Raw genomic sequence first — 22308 nt, 5'->3', positions numbered from 1 at the left:
CCATTCAGCGTTTCTAAGAAGATGGAGAGAGATAATAACTTTTTGACAGCAACAATATATTTTTTAGCTGTAAGGTTGATTTACATGAGAATGGATTGAATGAGATCTTAGTTAGATTTTTCTGTCCCATTCGCTTTTAAATCTGTTTTTATTTTATGAAACATGTTTTTCTTTCACTTTCAGAGAGAAAACATTCATATGCCTTACCCTGCAGTTCATAATTAGTTTTTGTGCAATACTGAGTACTAACTCTGTGATTGTGCCATAATATGTTGATTGTGGTGAAGGAGAAAAAGCTGTATTCAGCCCAGAGACTTTTCTTTCAGCAACCTGCAAACACATATGATGATACCCTTCAGATTGTTCATGAATGAAGAAAATCCATCTGAATCTCTTTTAAGGGTATTCACATTCAATCTATTTTGTGCATCAAATGGATTTAGAATCATAGCATCACAGAATGGTTTGGATTGAAGGGGATCTTAAAATGATCTTCTTCCAACCCACCTGCCATGGGCAGGGAGACCTTCACCTAGGCCAGATTGCTCAGATCCCCATCCAGCCTGGCCTTGAACACCTCAAGAGATGGGGTATCTACCACTTCTCTGGGCAGATGGTTCCAGGGCCTCACCACCCTCACAGTAAAGAATTTTTTCCTGACATCTAATCTACACTACTTAGTTTGTCCTGTCACTACATGCCCTTGTAAGAGGTCCCTCTCCTTCTTCCTTGTAGGTTCCTTTCAGGTACTAGAAGGTGATATGAGCTCTCCACGTGTTGCAGTGTATTTTCTTTGGTTTTATTAGTATGCTTACTGTTTGATTGGTGATTCTGTAGTTCCCTTATGCCATCCTCCCCCTGCCTTCAGAGTGGCACAGGTTTCCCATTTTGTATCTTATGTTTCTAAAATTAGACTTGCTCCCTCATTGTTATTTAGTTCAGTCAAGTGTTGGTTTTTCTGTTTGTTACCTAGCTACTCCCTGCCAAATTTTAAACCCTCTCCCCTTTCCAGTTGTTAACCCCTCCTGTCCCCGCCCTTTCCCCAGAACCTTCCTTACTCCTCCTTTCATTAAATGTCAATCCCTCCCCGAACTTGCCTTTTCCTTAGAAACTTCCCTGTCAGTTTTGTATTCTTTGAAATCCCACTAGTTTACTGAAGATGTTCTCCTCCCTTGAAATCCTCTACTGGTTTACACATTGTGTTTTCCCGCCTTGTGTTCCACCCCCAGTTCTCCCGATTAGTTAAAGATTGTATCCTTCCCTGAGACCTTCCCCCCATTTATAAGCTATTGTCTGCCCTCAGTTTGGGGTCCTGGGACCCTGGGGACTCGGGGAGTTTTGCCATCAAATAAAGTTACCCCAGTTCCACCCCAGGACCCGTGCTGCTGCCTTTTTGTTTCTGCGCCGAACCTCCACTGGGATTCTGCAGAGCTCAGAAGGGGGGTCTGTCACACCCCTGATATCATGTAGCCGGGACTTAGCATACCGGGACACCACGTGCCCTTCCCTTCTCCAGACTGAACAACCCCAAGTCTCTCGATGTGCCTTCACAGTGCTGTGATTAACTTAGCCCGTGCCCTTCCTACACTGGGTTCCCCAGAGATGGAGAAAAATCTGTATGGGGTTCAGTAGGGCCAAGCACTGGGTCCTGCACTTGGGTCACAACAACTCCATTTGCTCCAGAAAAATATGATGATATTTCTTTATTTCTTTCTTTTTATTTCTTTCTCTCTCTCTCTCTCTTTTTTTTTTTTTCCCTTCTCATTAGAAATGTAATCTAATGTTTATGTCTAATCTATGTCAGTTTGAAAACTCTCAAGTACTTCAGAATGGCTTTTAGGTCTCTAGCTAGTCTCAAACCAAAATCCTGAGCTTAAGAGCTGATCTTGAAATACCAAGTCAGTACTCAATGTCTTCAAGCACTTAATTTCAGTTTTGTTAGTGAGCATGGGCCACTGTAGCAAGAGACTGCAGCTGTATTATTTTGGAGGTGAGTTAAATTGCTTTCAAATATCATTGTCCCTGTCTGTCTTCTGCCTCTCTACAGCCTAAAAAAAATTTGGCATGGGTGCTATGGAAAAATACTTGGTAAAGAGAAAAATGTCATATTAGTAAAACCCATGCAATAAGATGGAAGCTTTAATACATGTTTTTCTGTTTGGTCTTCCTCCAAGACAGATTTTGGCCAAAAATGAAACCCCAAAACAAACACAGCTTCTTGGTAACAGTAACTTCTAATATCAAGTAAGTAAAAATATATTAGGTAAAAGAGAAGTAACTGTTTTGATGCAACCAGTGTATAAAGAAGTAGTTCTCTTTACCTCTGACACTCTGTGCTTTGCTCTAACAGGAAAACAATTGTTTTTTCAAGGGACAGCATCACAGCATAAATGAGGTGCCAGTGGACAGAGGAGATAAGTTAGCCCTGTGTTTGAAGCAGCATGCAGGTGTTTCCAGCTAAGACAGACCGAGCTTCTGCAATGTGTTTCTCAGAAGTACAGCCCAGACTGCAGCACTTGGACGTGGCTGTGTTTTGCCTGACAGGTTTTAAGGTCTGCTTGGGAGGGGAGAGGCTGGCAATACAGTATTAATCCAGCTCAGCCTTGATGTAGGACTGCTTTCATTCAGTTATGAAAAAATGAATATTTAATCTTTCTCTTTAGACCTGAAAATATTTTTTCTGATAATCCTACAGTGAAAGGTTTCAGTCCTGTTTGTCATGCTAAAAATCATCTAATTTCAAAAAAATGATACTGGTGTGCCTTTTGCAGGAGATGTTTCTCTGACTGTTGTTTGGCCAGCTGCTTCTTATTGTCTGGGGAACAAAACTTTGGAGTTCTAAGGCACAAATGACTCTTACACCAGCAACATCTGCTCTGATTAGGTAATGCCCACAGAAAAAGACTTGTTGAAGAAATGCAGAAGTGTTCATTTATTCAGATGATATCATATTTGGGTCTGAGGAAAGCAGTGGCTCTGTTCAAGAAGTGTCTCATTTAAGAAGGGTCAAAATTTTGAGGATGGGAAGGGATAGTTCTACAGAAGGCATCAACAGCAGAACATGAAGACGATGTTGATGCCAAGGAGTAATCATGTTATATGTCCAATATCTCTCAAGAAACAACTGTCACTATTTTTACCTGTAACAGGTTGCTCTACAAATTCCCAGGATTAAAGCATTGTATGGAAACCCCATTCCCCTAAACTGTTCAGGTATACCAGCAGGAATGTGGAGACGCATTTTCTTCCCAGTTCAACAGACTTTTCAAGACAATAGGTATTGTTTTCCTTAGATTTTGTTTACTGAACTAGCAGGTCCCATTCACAAGAACATGCCATTTGATTCTGAGAAGATGGCCAAATCAAGCTATCTAAAGTCTCACTAATGTGCAGAGAAAGGTGCCAGAATCAAGGGTAGTTATAGCAAAGACTGCGCTACACAGGACTAATATATTTGGACCTGAATAGTTACAACAATTCAGGTAGAATATGTTTTCTGATTATGTGTCCAATATTTCAAAAGATAAAAGAGGAGAGATTCAACATCAGCCTGACCACTGACTGAATGAATTCTATTTTCACATTCAAGACTGGCGATCTTTTTAGAAAGCATCCCGTTATCTTACCCTATGTGCAGTTGGCTTTCATAAATGTGAAATGCTGTTTTACATTCACAGTCACCACTAAGTACTTCACACACTCAGCATCTCCCTTATCTTCCTTCTCTGTAGCCTGTGAGCTTCCTTTCAGTAGCAGTACACTTGACTAAAGTGTAAGAAACCATGTGAAATCCATCTAAGAACAATGGCTGGAGGCACTTCACTTTCCTTGTGCAGACATGGCAGATAAGTTATCAAATGACAGATGAGAACAGTTGTTCTGACACTTTAATTACTTTCCTTTTCACTTTCTACCTTGGTAAGATGAATTATAAGTATTCCTATGAGGATTTACAAGAAATGAAATTGTTTTAGTTACTGTGTATACATGACAATTTGCTATGTCAACTCAAGGAAGAATCCTCTACAGATTCCCTTTTTTTCAGAAGGAGCTCCATACCCTTGCTAACATGAAAGATGAAGAAAGCTCAGGTGTGTTTACCACCTTCACATCATTCTGTTTTGACCCAGAGCTTACACTTTTATCCAGACAGTTCAAGGACTTGAGGTTTGAGGTATACTAATTCCTGCTGTTTGCAGCCAGGTGTTTTATTACTATTGTTCATGACACACTGAAGAAGATAAATGCCTGTAATTGACTGGATAATCAGGCTTTAGGCTTCAACTCTGTATTAGCTTGGTTCATTGCTGCTGGATTTAGTCAAGTATGAAAAGCATTTCTTATCTTACATAGTCTATGTAATATTAAGGATAAATTGCATCTCAGAATATATTTTCCTTTCAAGGAGTAGATTTTTCCCTCCCTCATATAATTCTTCAGAACATTATGAAATTGACCTTAGTTTTGAGAGCATAAATTTATTTTTATTGCCAAATTGAAGTCTAGTGTAGGGTAATAGGACTTGCAAATCGTAGAGGAGTGATCATGTGATGGTTTGACCTGTCTCACACAGCATTCTGATAAGGAATCTGTGAAGTATTGACTTGGATAAACTACAGCTAGAAGGCCTTCCAAGCATGTTGAGAACGAGACAAATTCATAACAATTGCAACTATTTGATAAAACACACCAAAACAACAGAGTGCAGTTCAATATGGATGAACACCGAACACCACTCCCGGGAATAATCAATTGCTACAATTAAAAAACCCCAAACCTGCTAATCACTAGGTTAATAGCAAAGACCTTGAGAATTATAAAGGTTCAGAGCTGAACATCATTAAAAAAACCTGTGCAAATGGAGGAGAAAGGAAAGCCCATGCTTGGATGTACAGACAGGGGTGTTGTGTGTTAAGATAATTTCCTCTGTTTTTAGCACAAATCAGACTTTGGTGAGATTGCTGCTTCCAGCATTCTTTAGGTAACACAGGTAAAGAAAAATGTAGACCAGCTGGGAGAAAAGCCAGAGAAGATTAGTAGGAATGATTTAGAGATATACAAAACATGACTGTTAGGGAGAGAACTAAAATTCTGGGATTGTTTATTCTAGAGGAGAAAAAGGACATGATAAATCTTTCAATACATAAAATATTGCTGCAGTGCAGAAAAGGTTATTCATTCAGACTGGTACAAGAAGTTACGGGTTGTGCTACAGCAAGAGAGATTTAGGTAAGATTTTAAAAAAATATTTCAAAAGACAAGAATATTCATGCACTGGAAAAAAACCATGTAGAGTATTGAGGGAGGTTAGGCAAACCCCTCTCTTAAGTTATGGAAGTATATCTGATTATGTGTTGTCTGTTCTGACTTGAATGATGTTTAGTGGCGATATTATTATTTGGAAACTCACTAGAAATAGGATGCTATATGTAGGCAGAGAGCCAAAAAAGCTTGAAAAGAGAAGTTTCAGGAATATTTGTTTCATATGTATCTCCATTAGGTGTTAATGTAGCTTTGGTACTAAACATTCTTGATTAATTCACTGCTGTGAAAGAACTCCAGACTTTTCATTTGGTCCTGTTTGGCCTTCGTACAACAGCATCCTTTTTCCCTTATTAGCATTGCAGCCTGTATTCTCCCTCCCTAATGTTGCCCATATTTCTGAAGTGCAATAATTAGTGTGCAATAGTGCACAGTAATCTGTTCAATAGTTTGTAAATAAATAGAACTTCAGCCTTCAAACTCTCTTTTTAGGTGCATTCATACTGTCTATAAATGTGTACTTAAATTATTCAAGGTATAAATCAATAGATAACTTAAGTCACTGAGTCTTTCTTTGTGTGAGATATCTTTGGACTTGCCCTCTAACCAAGAGTTTAACATATTTTTCTTCTAAAACTACATTCCACACAGGGTGTCCAGAAGCCAAATGTCTGTCCATAGCTGTGTGATACTGTATTGGCTTACTCAAATGGCTCTGAATGCTTGTGGCTTTCTGTGGTCACAAGGGACCACTACTCCAAAAGCCACATTGTAGAAATAGAAAACACTTCGTCACTGTGAAAGTTCTTTACTTGCTTCTCCCACTCCTGTCTGGAACCTGAACTAAACCTCTGGTCTGACAACTGAAAGACCAACTTATATTTGTGAAATACAGATCAGACCAAAGCATCAGAATGGCCAGAACAGAAAGAGCAACACTCCACTGTCTGCTGCCAGTCTCAGTAGTGTTGCTGCTTTGACCACCAGTCTACAAGAAGTATTCTCAAAATTAAACAACACCAAAGGTCGCTTACCCTGCTGTAGTTTTTATCATATGGTAAAACTCCCAATTCTCTGCATGTTTTGGTGCTGTCAGAAAACATGGACTTAATTTAACAGAGGAAGAATGGCAGCTATTCCACAGGTTGGTAGGGTAAATAAACATTAATTTATCATACTGAAAGCAGAGCTTTTACAGAATATGATGCAGTGGCCTGTGTACCATGGTTGCCTGGCTAAGATCCTTACACAGATACAGTACCTTTCCAGCTCCCTCCTCAGCCCTTGCGGTCTTCTATTGTGCTTCTGTTCCTCCAAATATTAATTACACTTTCCTAATGAATCTGATATGCTGAAATTGTTTGGGTGCCAGCTGATTTTCACAGGCTATAATGTTCTGGTGTATATGGTAGTGCTCGTCTGTTGTGGATTTTTAATCTTAGCAATTTTCACAATGATTTTAGTCAGCAACAGCAAGTTTCAGCCCCTAAAGAATTAGAGCTTGCCAGAAAAACTGTTACAAATTGACTAGAAGTAAAGCTGATGGATGAAAATTGTTTTCTAAGAATAGAGCTTGAGAAAAAACATGCTTGTTTTATGCTAATTGCCTTCAGAAACACTTGGTCTTGGTACTAATTACTTTGGCTTTGAAGACTGTATTGTCTTCACCTCAGTACTTTTAAAAAGCTTTTTATTGGAGTCCCTGTCATTACCCTCCTATCCATTCCCTGTTCTGAGATTGCAGCTGAGAATATGCTGTCCTGTCTGCTTGTGAAGTCATGTCTGTGTTACAAAGTCCCTTTTGAAAAATATCTTTTTTGCATTTTTAATATCCAGGTAGCTACTGAATTCACATCTATTTCTCACTTGTGCATTCATATTTCTGGTTAAGCTCAGGAATTCCAAAAATAATATCAGAGAGGAAAACTCAGAAGCTCATTGCTTTTGTGGCTTTTTTCACTGAGGCCAGTTTTAGCCCATGTTGCCAATGATCAGGCTGTACACTTTAGTTCTATATTGTATACTTAAGCTGTGTGTGCAACAAATGATGTTTTCTTAGCCTCTCCATACAGCCTATTAAACAGTGGTTGGAATACTTCCATCTGTAAAGCAAACCTTTGGCATAAATAATATTGTCATTTGGAAAGGCTAGACATACTTTTGCAAAGTGACCTTGTAAAAATATTGTCTGAGGTATGACTGAGCCTAAATTATATGACAGTGAGGTAGTATATTTTGGTCTCTCTGGTATATGAGGTCTCATCTTGTAGCAGTGAAACCACCTGAAATTAAACAAAACCCAGTAATGTGCATCAGATTTAGAAGCTGAAGAAAGCTGGGCTGAGTTTTCGGGGTTTTAAAAATCTATTTGCAAACTTTTATGTAAATTCTTTGCTTGGCAAAGGCAAACATTGCTTACTGTGATTTTCCTGTTTGATGATTTTTGTCTTTGCAAAATAAAATTATATGAAACACTGTGAGGAAAATCTTTTGACTAAATTATAAATATAAGTAAATCTGGAATAGTTCGGTCAGAACCATTATTTTTTCCTCCCCATTTACAGCTCTTTCAAAATGCTTTTTTGTTGTCATTTGGGATAACTTTGATGTTTGGGTGCCCTAGATAAAAATATCTTGCACAAGATGCACAAGATGCATATTTCTGTCTCCCCCCAAGGGTCAATCATTCTAAAAACTGTCTTACTAATCTGTAGGGCAGAGTTAGGTATTATAGTTAATGACCTCATTTACCAGCTCATGCCCCTGAATTGTTATCCAGATGTTCATACTTACTTTACCACCTTGCCAAGTCTACTCAAACACTTAGGACCAACTCATGCCCTGACGTTTGAAATAATTTATGTGTTTAATGTGTAAACTCCTTGGTTTGTATATTCTGTATATGTAAGGGAGAGCATATTGTAGCTGTAATGGAAATCTTTTTTAAAATGAGTGACCATATACTGACAGTTATTTTCTGCTGTTCCAGTGAAATAACTTTTTAGATGTAAGGATGCAATACCTCATTATACAGGTCAGACCATGCTTCCCAAGACTGTAAAGAGTCTCTGTTCAAGCAGGTGAAGGAAGTATCCTTTGAATGCAACGTATTAAAATCTGTTTGACTCAGAAGTTACTTCTGAAGAAGAACATATGTGATTTTGGAACCAAGTTTCAATAGTGGCTGCAAAAATGTGATCTTCCAGACTGTGTTCAATATAAAGAGGTTCAGCTTTAAATTCTTTATTGCTGCCAAATAAAGCTGCCAAAACTAAAGGCTATCCTAGGGCCATTCTGTAACTGTGCCCTTTTACTACTACAAACAAATCACAAAGGGCAAGTGTGCAGCTTAAATAATCTTATGAATATTGGACTGGACTTTTAAGTGTGTAATGCCATTGACGTATAAATATGACCATCATATCATGCTTTGTTCCAAAGCCAGTGCATTTAATAAATTAGAAATAAGAACCATAGTAAAAGTATATGAACCTGTTCATATCAGGACTTGTTTTCTCTTCCATGTGATTGTCTAGGTCAAGCGTAGATTTCCCACCGACCTTCTCTATAATGCATTTTTTTTATTAACATTTGGCAAATTAGTCTTAAAAATGCAATTTCTTTTCTGATGTGTTAAGGTTTACAATTTTTTTTCCCCAGAAGGTGCTGTCCTGTTGTCTGTAGTCCTCTTCCATGTCTGTAAATTTGGAGTTGTTAAGGCAGGATCTTAGTGCTTTTTTAAAACAGTGCTTTAAGAGTAGAAGGTTATTAGTATCAACCAATTTGTGTTTTAAAAAAGGCCTTGATTTTTTTTTTTCCAAAAATAGTAGCTTTTAGGCTTTTGTACTGCTTTGGAGCAGTACCAGACAACAATTGGAGGCTACAATCAGCAGATCCTCATTCTGTGGCCAGATCGGGTACAATGCTATTTTGGTATGTGTTTCAGGAATAATAATTTTAAAAAGAAAAGATACACAGAGGAAGTGTTAAAATGAACAAAAAAAAAAAGTTTAAATATAAATTTCAAGCCTAGTGTCTGAAGTTTTGGCTTAATGTTTTTTGCATTTGTAGTATGTACAGAATCTACACAGGCACATAATAAAATAAAATACAGCTTCAGTTTTTGTGTGTGACTTATCTGGTGGTTTACAGATTCTTCAGCTCAGGACTGGGAAGCCAGGAGACATAAAGAGAGCTGGAGAAGACAGTGGGGCAGAGGCTAGCTATAAATGCAAAAACAATTGAAAGGTTGAGGAGGGGGAGGACACAAATTCTTTGTCTGGCCCTTGGTAATAGAGGCTGACAGGGAAGGCATGATGACAAGAGAAATGATGATGAAGCCTGTGGAGGCAGAAACCAATTCTTACATGTCTGTGTGAGATGTGTAAGAAAGACCTGCCCAAGTGTGCAGTAGCTTTTTAAACACACTCTTCTAATCTGTGACTTATAAATGAAACTTGTGCTGTGATCAGGTTCTTAAAAAAACAAAAGAAGTGAAAAATCAGATGGAAAACCCCATCTGTAATGGATACTGAAGTGGAAGTGAAATCCTGCCAAGAAAAAGTACTGTGAAAATTAATTCAGAGGAATATTTTTTTGTGGCAACAGCTGAGGTGTACAGGCCTCTGACAGGCTGTGTGCCACCTGCCCTTCAGAGAGCCCCCCTGTGGGTACAAGGTATCTGTCAGTTTGCACGAGGAATTTGTGATTATCAGGCTGGAATATGGCACATCTGCCCAGGATAACCAAAGGGAATCACTTTATGGCACACAACTGAGAAGCAGCCAACTGCTGGTACTTGCTATACTAGTAGGGAAAGAATGTGCTACCAAGGGATGATCAGATATATTCAAAAACTTTTCAGTTTACATTCTCTGTGCTGTGTGTACGTCGCCAGGAAATTTATAAATATAGCCACTATATGATCAGCTCATTCTTTGTTACAGTGAAAGATGTAAGCAAATACTGACATCTTTTACTGAGAACACACAGGTAAGAAGTCCCCTCATCTTCTAACAGCCCAAATCTATCATCATTTAAGTAATGACAGATGCACATGTCTCTGCCAGAATGAGGCAGAGTCTGGAGCTATCCCTTCTGTCTGAAGCTAGTTTTTATGTTGCCAAAACATAATTGTGTCTTTTGCAAACTTGATGTCCTCTAGACGAAAGCAGACAGCATCGCTGTGTAGTTATTTTAACCATTATAGTTCAGACACTCTTCTGCTGGGGAAAGGAGACAGTATGGGAAAAACCTATTCCTAAACCTGCTCATGCTGGAAGCCAGCAGCTAAGCGAAAGCTACATAATGTGGCATTGCAGATTACACCCCTAGCAGCCTAGGCATAGTGGCTATTTGACAGAAATAAACCAGGCTCTGTTGTACTTCAGGATTTTTTCAGCTCCAAAGCAAAAAGGGCACATTGTACTAGTTGTTGGCATCACTGGCAGCATTTGAGGCCAGCCTTTAAGCTCTTCTTGAGGATCTTGCTTTTAGCAGATGTGGCCTAGAAGGATCTTATCTCCTCAAAATCCAGCTGGTTTGGAAATGAAAATGTTGACTTTATCAACATAATGGTATCTGCAAGGATGAAAACCTTTTCCCCTACCCCTTCTTTTCAGCTACAAAAGTCACATTCCCTCTTGCAAAATGAAAGGCTTCATTAATGTTTATAGTAAAAGAATGGCAGGTATGACTGGAGAGACTGTCTCACAGAACATTTGCCAACACGGCCCACTGTGTTGGTAGCAAAGCTGATGTATTGAAATTGCAGGTTAGCTGCCACTAAATATTGGTAGACCTTTGGTAGATCTAACTCAAAATTCAGTCACAGTCTGGTCTTATAAGATTTTTAGCTTGATGTAGTATGAGTATTCAAAATGAGTATTCAAAAAGCAGGTGGTGATGGTGGGGAAGTAGAGCATATCCAGCAATTTTAAACCCTGACTTGCCTACAGAAATTATTACATATCAGCACTGTGGTTTGCATCTTCAAGCTGGGCAATCTGTGCTCATAATTAGCATTTTTAGGAAGTAAAGCTTCACAAGCAACTGTTAAGACACTACTTTTTTAATTGGTAGTGCACAGACAAATGTACCTAGCTGTATGTTACAACTATGTAGAGATTATGCTCATGTTTATACAGACAGGTGAGGTGGTGGCCATAAGGGTGGAACATGGGAGATGCTTAATAAAGATTTAAGAAAATATAATCAGTAAAAAATCTCATTACTATAGAACAAATTCTTTCTTCAGCCACAAAACCAACTGCTCCTTCAGTTTTCAGCCACTAACCTAGCTCAATGACTCTTTCACAGAGAGGGAGACATCTGCCCGCATTATATTTCCCACTTGATTTTCAGAATTGACAAATAAAAGGTGTAACTCTGAGCACACACATTTCACAGTCTATAAAAAGAACACTGCAATGCTGTACCACTCAACATTTTATGTAATTACAGCAATGCCAGATGATGAATGAAATAGGTTTGACTTGAAATGATTCTGCTAGCCTGGCAGTATGGGAAACTGGCAGGATTGTTACTGGCAGAATAACCTGTGACACTGCAAACTACTTGTTTCAGAGAAGTGTCATCACTACACTTCTTTCTGTGACGTTCTTACTCCTTGGTGTTGACTTTACCTGAGAATGTACTTTTGACATAAACTTTTCTTGACTTTGCTCCAAATGTCTCCTAAATTAAATACAGAACTACATCTGTTTCAGCGAAATGAATAAAATTTAGACACCTTAGCCCATTTCTAGTCAACTTCATCAACTCTCAGTTGACTAGTTGTCATAATCTGACTTTCAATGCACACTTACCAAGAAAATGTTAACATTGTCAACACAGTTACTCTCTTGCTCTTGTCAGGTTACCAATCCTGTGCAAGGTCCAGACTTTTTGAACCTCTTCTAACTGAGCAGAGTCCTAACCCTCAAGTAAAGTCCTCTTTTTGGGCTTCTCTAGTGCTTAAAATTGGGAATCATTCAATACAGCTTACTCAGAGCTGATGCAGGCAGTCCACAAAAATATTCAGCTAAGTTGTTAGTCAACTTGTCTATTTATTGACTCATGCATCCTACTTTAGTTTGCAGTAAAAATACCTAATTAGAACATTTTTTTTTCCAGGGGCAGTAACTGTCCTGGAATTGATTCTCAAGGTGCTTTTCAGATCTAGCCCTCACTTTTCCCATGTTCATTACCTTTTCCTTCTTCCCATCTCCACCAGAATGGGGGTTTGATATGCTTATTTCCTGTAATGACTTATTTAAAATCTTCTCCACAAACAAAGCAATGAACAGAGGTAACAGTATGTGACATTAGGTGTTCTTCACTTTGCCAGCAGCAGCCTGACAGAAATGACTTAATGATTAAAAACTTTTGACTCACTAGTTTGTGAATGGCCTGTTAAGAAATGTAACCCCTCTTAACTTCTTTACACCATGGCACAGTATAATTCATTCAGCCTAAGAGGAGGATAATGACAGCTTTATACAGGATCTCACTTCACACCTCCAAGTTTTCTCCTTATCTCAAAGGTTGCCCTGTGCATTTAAGCAATAGTCTGTATTAATCTTACCTCTGATATTTGGGCCATAATAACCCACCAATGCAGGTTTATGTATCTCACACCTCAAACCCTATCAAGATATTTGGCAGGGGCAGCTTGATATGGACATCATACCTTACTGAACTTGTTCTAAAAACAACATCAGCAAAAATACTGCTCTGGTGGCACTTTTTAATGACCTTGTTCACTCTTCTTTAGCTATTGCCTATTTGGATAATTCATGTTCCTGTGGCACCAGAATTGCTGTAAAGAAGCAATGAAAATTCCTATTTATCTGTAAAAATATTAACATCCAAGGTTGTAAAATTTGAGGAAAGTGTATAAACTGGAAGCTTGAGCTCGACTGAATTCAATTTTAGATGACAGAATAATTGTTTAAAGCAGGGTTATGTTTTTAATGAGACTGATCATATTTCCTTTTGTTTCTGTACTGGACTAATTAACAAACTAATCTTCATTACCTGCCACAGTGAAAATTCTACCAAAGGGATCTTTCTGGTATTGCAGCAAGTGGTTTAAACAACGATTACAGCATATGCAGATTTTTTTTTTTTTTTATTCATGTGATATGAACAGTGAAGTAACACATCTAAAATGAATTATCCCAGGTTCCCAAGATGGGATCTGTACTGGAATGTGTATTTCAAAAGAAGGAGGAATTAGCCAGATTCTCAAATTAAACTTAGCTTGTTTCAAGAAAGCTGTGACCATTCTAAAAATGGTCATCATCTTAATTCTGTGTCAGAGTGGTTCAGGCAGGCAAAGTTTACATGTCTTTTAAAGAACAATGAAAATAATTAAAATTGTACTTCCATAAAATCTTAAAAGCCTGCAGATGGGGCTTCCATCTTCTAACCTGACCCTCACTTAGACAAATTCCCATTCATTATGCTGAAAACTTTTTGATTACCATATTTTGATTAAATAAAGATTTTGACTACTGTAATTAAAACACAGACAAAAGTCAAGTCAGCTGTTTTATTAAATACATCGTTCTAAAAACCTTTAGAGAGGTTGGATAATGAATACAGTGAGAGCACTTGACCACACAACTTAAAAAACAAATGATAGCTCTGCTTCAAAACTGCTCAACAGGTTCTTGAGAGATTCCTTTTCACACTTGTCCAGTGGTATTTCTAGGATCAGCTTACAAAAGAGCCAGTGCTTTATTGCAGTCACTTTCCAAGGCAACTCTGGCTAACTTTACACTCCTTTTATCTCCTTTCCTTTTTTTCTTTCATTATCTTCTTGCTTTCTTCTCTTCTCCTCTTAGTTACAGGATTCCGTGGATCATAGATCTCAAAAGTATCTTCATCTTGCATGCTTGCATCTTTCACCTTTCTGCTTCTGTCTTCAAACTGAAGCACATGCGACATCCTACAAAAAAACCAAACTCCAACTCAGTGAAAGAATGGAAGCTACAATTTGTAATTATGATATACATGGTAAGATTTCTGATTTTTTTTTAAATTTCTTAGAAGACCCTTATATTATAAGGTGATAATTTTGTAAAGACTCCTTTTGAAAAACACAGCTAAATACAGAAAAGAGTTTTCTCTGGATTTCATTTCATTCACTCTGTTTTCTTGTATTTTTCTATTTAGCATATTTTCCAAAATGTATGGCAAAATTTTCCCAGCAACAGGGAGTGTTTCTCAAGTTTTCCTATTAGTCATTTTAGACACCTTTCACCAGGGTGGAGGGTTTTGCAAAAGTGGAGAAGAGTTTACATGGAAAATGCTTGAAGTAGGTACACAGAAGATCAAAAGGGGAATGCTTCATGTCCTGCTGCTTCACATTAACTTGGTTCAGATCATGCTTTTTAATTCTCAGAATACCAGACTAAACAAATGCCTTGTTCAATTCAATATTTTTCCGACTGTTCATTACAAGTTTTCCTCCCATTAGGTACTTCCTAATTTCAGCAAATTTCCAGTAATCTGAAAACATCACTGTTACAAAACAGAGAAGTGGTGCACGTGAACCTCAGGAGGTTCAACAAGGCCAAGTACTAGATCTTACACCTGGGCAACTGTTGATAACAACACATGGTGGAAGAAGAAGGGATTGAAGCAGCTCTGCCAAGGGGAACTTACAGGTGCTGGTGGCTGAGAGGCTGGATATGACCCAGCCATGGGCACTCCCAGCCCAGAAAGCCAATTGTGTCCTGGGCTGCATCCAGAGCAGTGTGGGCAGCAGGGCCAGGGAGGGGATTCTGCCCCTCTGCTCTGCTCTGCTGAGACCCCACCTGCAGTGCTGCATCAGCTCTGGGGTCACAGCACAGGAAGGACATGGAGCTGCTGGAGGGAGTCCAGAGGGGGCCACAAAGATGATCAGAGGGATGGAGCAGCACTCCTGTGAGGACAGGCTGAGAGCTGGAACTGCTCAGCCTGGAGAAGAAAAGGCTCTCAGGAGATCTTATTGCAGTACACACAAGGACTTACTAAGAGGGATGGTGACAGACCCTTTAGCAGGGCCTGTAGTTACAGGACAAAGGGTAAAAGTTTTGAACCAAAAGAGCCCATATTAAGATGAGATAAGAAAAACATTTTTAAAGACAAGGGTGGTGAAACAGTGGAACAGCTTGCCCAAAGATGTGGTAAATTATTTTTTCAAGGCAAAAACCACACTTAACCTTTGGATTCTGTGTGATCAATTTCAAAAATGTCTTTGACTTCAATAGGACAACTTATGAACTATACTGATCTGAATCTAAGCATATCAATCTCTATAGCATGTCTTTGTCAACAGTCTTCGTGTCAGAAAATCCAGGAAAACGAGCAAGTTTCAAAAGGAAAATTTTGTGGCCAATGAAGCACTGCTTTATTGGTCTCTTGCAACATGTACGACATTCTGAACTAAACAGTTTTTAAAGAGGTTTAGTACAAATCTCCACACATAAAGAGAGGGAGGGAGAACCAGCTCAGTTACTGCAGATTACAATATGGTACTATTTAAGAAACCAGAAAAAAAATCAAAGCTATAGACCATACATGATCTGCTTGAATGCTTTAGAAAATTCCTAAAAACAAAAATTGAGAATTTTCATCACAACTGATTCTTGACATATGTGTTTCATAAATACTTAAGGAGTTGTTTCCAGTGTAAGAAACTTAGGTAGTTTATAACCCTGTCCACACTACTAACACCCAAACTTGTTTTTTTAGTCATCTCTACAATTCAGAATAACATAATGTACCATCAGAGTGACTCACGGTTGCATATTTGTAGTTTAATTATAAAAACATTGTCTCACAGTGGAGGGACTGAAGTAATTTATTTTAGCTAACATGCTTTCTGCATTTGTCATATTCTTCTCAACTTATTAAAGATGAGTACACACATCAAATCCCTCTGTCCTAGTACGAATAAAACACAGGCCTAAGAGATGGAGTCATTCCTTGGTGCATGGTTTTAAAGTGTGTTATAGGAGTGTAAGTAGAAGTGTAGTCACACTTAGGCCTTTCATCAACTCAGGTTTTCAAAGAATGTTATAGCACAGGACATAACCTGCAGGATACAGCTAACAGGAATTAAAATTAAATGCATCTCTAATTCTTGGGTCAGGCCATACAGGGCCCGAAGTAGTTTGCAAATTAGATGCAGTAGATTCAGACTGTGAATAGGCAATATTTACTTCTCCCCAAGAGCTGAAAGAAGTCATAGTCTCTGACTCTTATTCATAACTTTCCACTAAGACACTCCCAGCAGTGATTAAAAATAAGCCAATATTAAGAAACTTTTTGATGTTCCCAGAATCAATTTTAGATGCAGCATCTCAGAGGTAAAGCAAAATAAACACAGACTGCAGTGGAGATTTTAAGAAACATTTTCCTTCTGTGACCTTAAATTAATTTCAGCAAGTCACTCATCTTCCCAGGTAGACCTGTTCTGCACCTATACAAACGGTGAATCACAGTGAATACTGTTCTTCAAAAGCAATTAATTTTTTTAAAGGAACATAGGAAGCATTTAATAATTATTTCTATATTAAGCATTTGAATTTAAATTAATCTTACTTAAGTTCCTCCAACTGAAGTTTGCCTTTGCATAATTTTCCAAGTGCAGAGTTAGGGCGTAGTTCCACAAATACAAGTTTCATAAGACTTTTCCTTGTTCAATTTAAAGCTCTCTTCCCTTCTGCATGCTCCTGGGTTCAGTGAGGAGCTGGCTGCCCAGTCATGTTTCTGCAGTCACTGTGCTGAAAGCAGTAACTTTATCTCTGTGTCCCTGGTCTTCAGGAACCCAGTAACTTGTGGTTATCACTGATTGTTAACAGCTCATTTTACATAAGTCCACTTTTCTTCAAAATTTAAAGGATGAGAGGTAGTCAGTTCTACCAAGCTAAACTCAAAAGAAAACAAAACCTCAATTTTGCAGCTTAGTTTTTTTGCTAAAAAGTAGTAAAATAAAATAGCTTCCAAAACTGATTACTCTGGGTTTGATGTACCTAGTTGTGCAAGTTGTTGTTCTTCCTAAATAGAAGACACAATCACAAGATTTCTGTTAAGATGCCCATCATCTTAACAGAAATGAACGAGCAATCTTTGCATAGATTTATCGCTGATGAGGATGATTTTTACCCTGACCAGATGACAGCATCCTACAAGTTGACCATGGTCTTATCCCATGTAATGGGGGAGAAGCTGTCCTGCATTTCTTTCCTTTTATATTACTAAAGAACACTCAGTAGTTGGCTCTCTTCTGTATTTCAAAAATCAAATGTCTTGAAATGTTAGACTGAAATACACAAATTAATTTAAGACAGTTTCAGAGACAGCACAGGATTTCAAAGGTACAATGATACTCTTGGGACCTAATGATATTCTCTGGTCAGTAAACAGATCAGGCTCTTTTGAACTACTCTAGTGAGACGGTACTTGTAAAAAAAGATATAATATACTGTAATCCCTCTGCTTTTGAGATGTGTGAGCCATGCACTGGATCTGAACCATACACCAGCTGCTGACAGGTAGTTAGTTAAGTGTAGCATAAAAAGAAGTCCCATGGTCCAAAAGCTTTGGCCCTTCCAGAACCCCTTTTGGGAGAAACTGAGGGGGCAATAAGTGAACTGAATAATTTTGAATCTTGGCAAGAGAAAGGAAGCACTATGCTTTTGCTCTACCGATAAAGCTGAAACCTCCAGGTACACTCATGCATCAGTGATTATTATACTAAGTGAAATGAAAGTGCAAAGCTGTATTGCCTAAGACCACACTTGTTTTTCAAACTGATATAGCTGTTGTTTGCTACCACCCGCCTACTGCCCACTTTAACTTTCCTCGCACAGATGGCCCTACAGAGCAAACCTCCTGGTGCCTGGAGGTAAACCTGGAACATTATCTTGCACTCAACTACATCAGCATTTTAACCAGGAAGTCATCAACAAGGATGAGCAAAAGTTACATCCTGCCAACTCCGTTTAAGGGTAGTAGCTTCTGGCAGAGCAGCACTAAATTCTTAAGCAGCTTTAGGCAGGTGTCTGCACTTTGGAGGGGCCTGCATAAGACATCACAGTTGGTACCATACTCCTTCTTTTTACACTAAATGCATACACAATAAATAAAGCAACTAATCATGTTGCTATAAAATGTGGAGTATCATAATTTTGAACATTATGGCTGTGTTTTATGATACTTATTGGTTCTTTCTTTCCATCAGGTTGCCTAAAATGAATGCAGAAGGATTAAGTATCTGTGTCAAGAAATTCAGTTGTATTGTATAGGCTGTCTAAAAAATTGGGACCAGTATGAACCATAATTACTAGTAGTACCATTTGTTGCTGAGTTGAACATTGATTGCAAGTAATAGGCTTCCTATTTTCTCAATTTCACAATGCATGCCATATTCAAAACAAAAACACAGATACTCAAACACTACTGCTTTCTGTAAGTTATATTCTACTTAATGCTAATTTTCCTTCAAATACAGTAAATATTGAATTGTAAGCAAAAATCATTAATGTAGGAAACATTCTAGCACTTTTCTTCCACCATCCTCAAGATACCTAGGCAGTGGACAGAAAAGTAATTCAAGTGAACAGATGAGAAAACAGATGAGAATCCACAGATCAAAGCAAAGAGATCTCTCTCCCAAGGAAAAAAAAAAATAGGCTGTTCTGGGAGAATGAAATCACTGGCACTCTCTCTGCTCCGAGCAGAGTAGTGGGTAGCACAGGAAGAAGAGAGACACTTGAGAAACACCGAGAGACAGTTTAGAGACTACAAAAAAAAATTGAGGAAGGGAAATACTAAAAAAATGTAAGAATGAGAAGCAAACACAGAGAAAAAGAGACTTATCAAAATGTAAATCAAGTGAAGAAAATTGTCAAATGACAATTAAAAAGACATATAAATTTTGGATCAAGGCAAGAGAACAAGAGTATGAACAAGGCAAAAAGAATGTCAAGACCATAAAACAAAGGGAATTTTAAAGGAAGAAATACATTACTAACATCTAATCTTTCTCCATTTAAAAAAATGTTTTTAATTGAGACACTACAAGCAAAATAAGCCTCTTGGATCAGGCTGCTGTCATTATACCTTGCAAAAGTGTGTCCAAGAACTTTACAAATAATTTTGTAAACACAATGCAGCAGAAGAGAGGAAGTATGTTTGTATCTCTAGTGAAATCTGCAACTATCACTAAGTGGTCTGTGTAATACAACTCTTGTAAGCAAATTTTGTAGCTTGTTTGCCCTGTCTCAACATCCAGCTTTGTCTTCCTTCTTGTGTAACATAACCCATCATCTCTCTTTTCATGCAAAGGAGTTTTGTAATCCAAGATGCTCTCCCTTATCATTAAAATAAAATTAAAAGAAAAACAATTTTTTACTAAGTACTTGAATTAGTTTTTAATTCTTACAGCAATGAGGGTTGATATCCTAAGTACCATGACAGACCCAGTTTCAAAGATAGATTAATCTCTTTAATTATCACTGTTTCATACAGCCACTTCTGTCTCAAGAAAGATGTTTCAGAAAACAATTTCCTTAAGTACTGTTTGTCTCATTAACTCATAATACTGGAGCTGTGCTAAATTACCTGCAAAAGTCTGTATCCCTTTGTGGCACTTGGTATTTAAGCCTTACACTGTATCACACATTTCCACCATGCCTAGTTTGCCAAACCAGGTGTGATTTCACTTTAAGCAAACTAATAATCAGAGAACCACAGAAACACTGAAATTGAGAAGGACCTTTTTGATCAAAAAATTTGACTGTTGATCCAGCACTGCCAAGCCCACTAAACCACGTCCTGAGGTGCCACATCTATATGCCTTTTAAAATACCTCCAGGGATGGAGCCACTACCTTGGGCAGCCTGCTCCTATGCCTGACAACTTTTGTGGTAAGAAAATTTTCCCCAATATCCAATTTAACCTCCCCTGGCACAACTTAAGGCCACATGCTCTTGTCCTATCACTTGTTAACTGGGAGAAGAGACTGACTCACAATACTTTCTAGGAATAATTTCTGGTCCTAGGTTTCTGCTGTGATTGCTATCACTAAGAGATTTCACTCTTTCTTTTTTTCAGTACTTGTTTTCATCATTCCACATTCCTTGTTTCTTTTTCCTCATCTCCCTTCCTAATGATGGGATATCTTGTCCCTTTTTTTAATGCTTTCATAACACCCTGTATTTTTCATGTTTATTGACTTGATATTTAAAAAGAGAAATAAAATTTGCTATTCAGATCTAGCAAAATCCAAATAATTAGTTATTCCATGGAAGTTTTAAATGCTATAAAATCTCTAGAAGAGTAGTGAGAAAATAGTTATAAATACAGTTATGTGCCATACTGCAGTCCACTTCAAATGTTAAGTATTCACATAAAATACTTACTACTTTGAAATAATATTGTTTCAATCCATGTTGGTGATTATGATATATATTTTACACAGAAATTAAAAATTTTACTATTGCTATAAACACTGCCCCATCCTGCACTCTCCTGAGGTTAACTGCAAGACCCAGAAGTATTATTGTTTACAATATTTCAGTTTTCAGCTGTTTGTGCTGATATTGACTGGGGTAGAGTTAACTTTCTTCACAGTGGCTGATGTGAGGCTCTGCTTTGGATTTGTGCTAAATACAGGGTCGATGATATCATGATGTTTTTGTTATTGCTGAGGAGGGCACACACAGAGCCAAGGCCTTTTCTACTTCTTGTACTGCCATGATGGTGAGGGGACTGGAAGTGTCTGGGAGGATGGGAGGAGACACAGCCAGGACAGGCAATCCCAGCTGACCAAAGGGATATTCCAGACCATGTGGCATCATACTAAGTATATAAAATGGGGGGAAGAAGAAGAAAAGGGAGATGTTTGGAGTGATTGTCTTCCCAAGTTACTGTCATGCAGGATGGGGCCCTGCTGTCCTGGAGATGGCTGAACACCTGCCAGCTCATGGGAAGTGGGGAATTAATTCCTTGTTTCACTCTGCTTTTGCCTTCCCTATTAAACTGTGTGTATCTCAACCCATGATCTTTTCAGGTTTTACCCTTCTGATTCACCCTGCTGGTGGGGCAGTGAGCGAGCAGCTGCCTGGGGCTTGGCTGATGGCTGAGTTAAACACAACAACAATGGAAGTATTACTGCTGCTCTTGCACAAAGCAAAAATGTCCCCAGTGTTAAGCAAGTAAAACTGATGAAAACATGCTTTAAAAATACTACACAAAGTCAGCCTGTACAATTCTGGAAACTTAACTAGCCCTTTGAATTAGTATATTACAGTTACTGGAGGACTGAAAATTGGCTTAACCTCTTCAGAATAACCAGCAAGTTTTGGCTCCTCCACAGACCAAAGAACTAATTGTTTATAATTTCTCTTTGTTTTGGTCTACAGCATAAAATAATGAGAACAGAATTTCTGCAGATATTTCTAAAATAATACCTTCTGAGATAGTTTATTTGAACAGTAATATGCTAAGTTTTATCACAAAATAATCACTGCCAAAATTAGAAAAAGAAACTAATAGTTTCACTAACCATGGGACCTCCAGCTTAAAAAGAACTCTAAAGATATCAGTTTTTGCAAAGCTAACAACAAAGTAACCTAATCTTGGTGAATACTAATACAGTATTGTATCCTTGGATTGCTCAAGATAGTACTAAAAATCTTTTTCTCTTGAAAGAACATTAAACTGTGAGTAACCTTCTAAGAGAAGGGGAAATCACCTTAACTATGAAAAAGCTCACCTTATTTGTAATAATCTGTGGGAAAGTGTGATGACTTTTCATAGTATCAGGAAAACTATGTTAAACTACGATGACTTTTTCAAGCAATAAATATTTTTCTGAATAAAATTCAGTTATCATATCTTGAGTTATCCTATCCTATCTTGATATTGCTTCTGTTCTATAACAATTAATACGTATAGTATATTTATACTACATCCTTGACCCCTTCACAAAAATGTTAAGTAGTTTGATGCGAGAAGATGGATGCTTTAAATGGACAACTGCTCCTG

The 22308-nt window shown here is 38.0% G+C and overlaps 1 protein-coding gene across 1 annotated transcript in view; it reads right to left on the bottom strand.

Moving 5' to 3' along the window:
- Window positions 1–13802: 13802 nt before the first annotated feature.
- CWC27 (CWC27 spliceosome associated cyclophilin) overlaps window positions 13803–22308 on the bottom strand; it is a 97080-nt gene continuing 88574 nt past the window's right edge. Inside the window, exon 14 of the mRNA XM_038125902.1 lies at window positions 13803–14215. Coding sequence (XP_037981830.1) covers window positions 14053–14215 — 163 coding nt within the window. The 3' untranslated portion in view covers window positions 13803–14052. The remainder of the gene's footprint in view (window positions 14216–22308) is intronic.

Source organism: Motacilla alba, chromosome Z, assembly GCF_015832195.1.
Source record: "Motacilla alba alba isolate MOTALB_02 chromosome Z, Motacilla_alba_V1.0_pri, whole genome shotgun sequence".
In the NCBI taxonomy this organism is placed as follows: domain Eukaryota; kingdom Metazoa; phylum Chordata; class Aves; order Passeriformes; family Motacillidae; genus Motacilla; species Motacilla alba.
The sequence above is the reverse complement of the archived record's forward strand: the minus strand, read 5'-3'. Positions and strand labels throughout refer to the sequence as shown.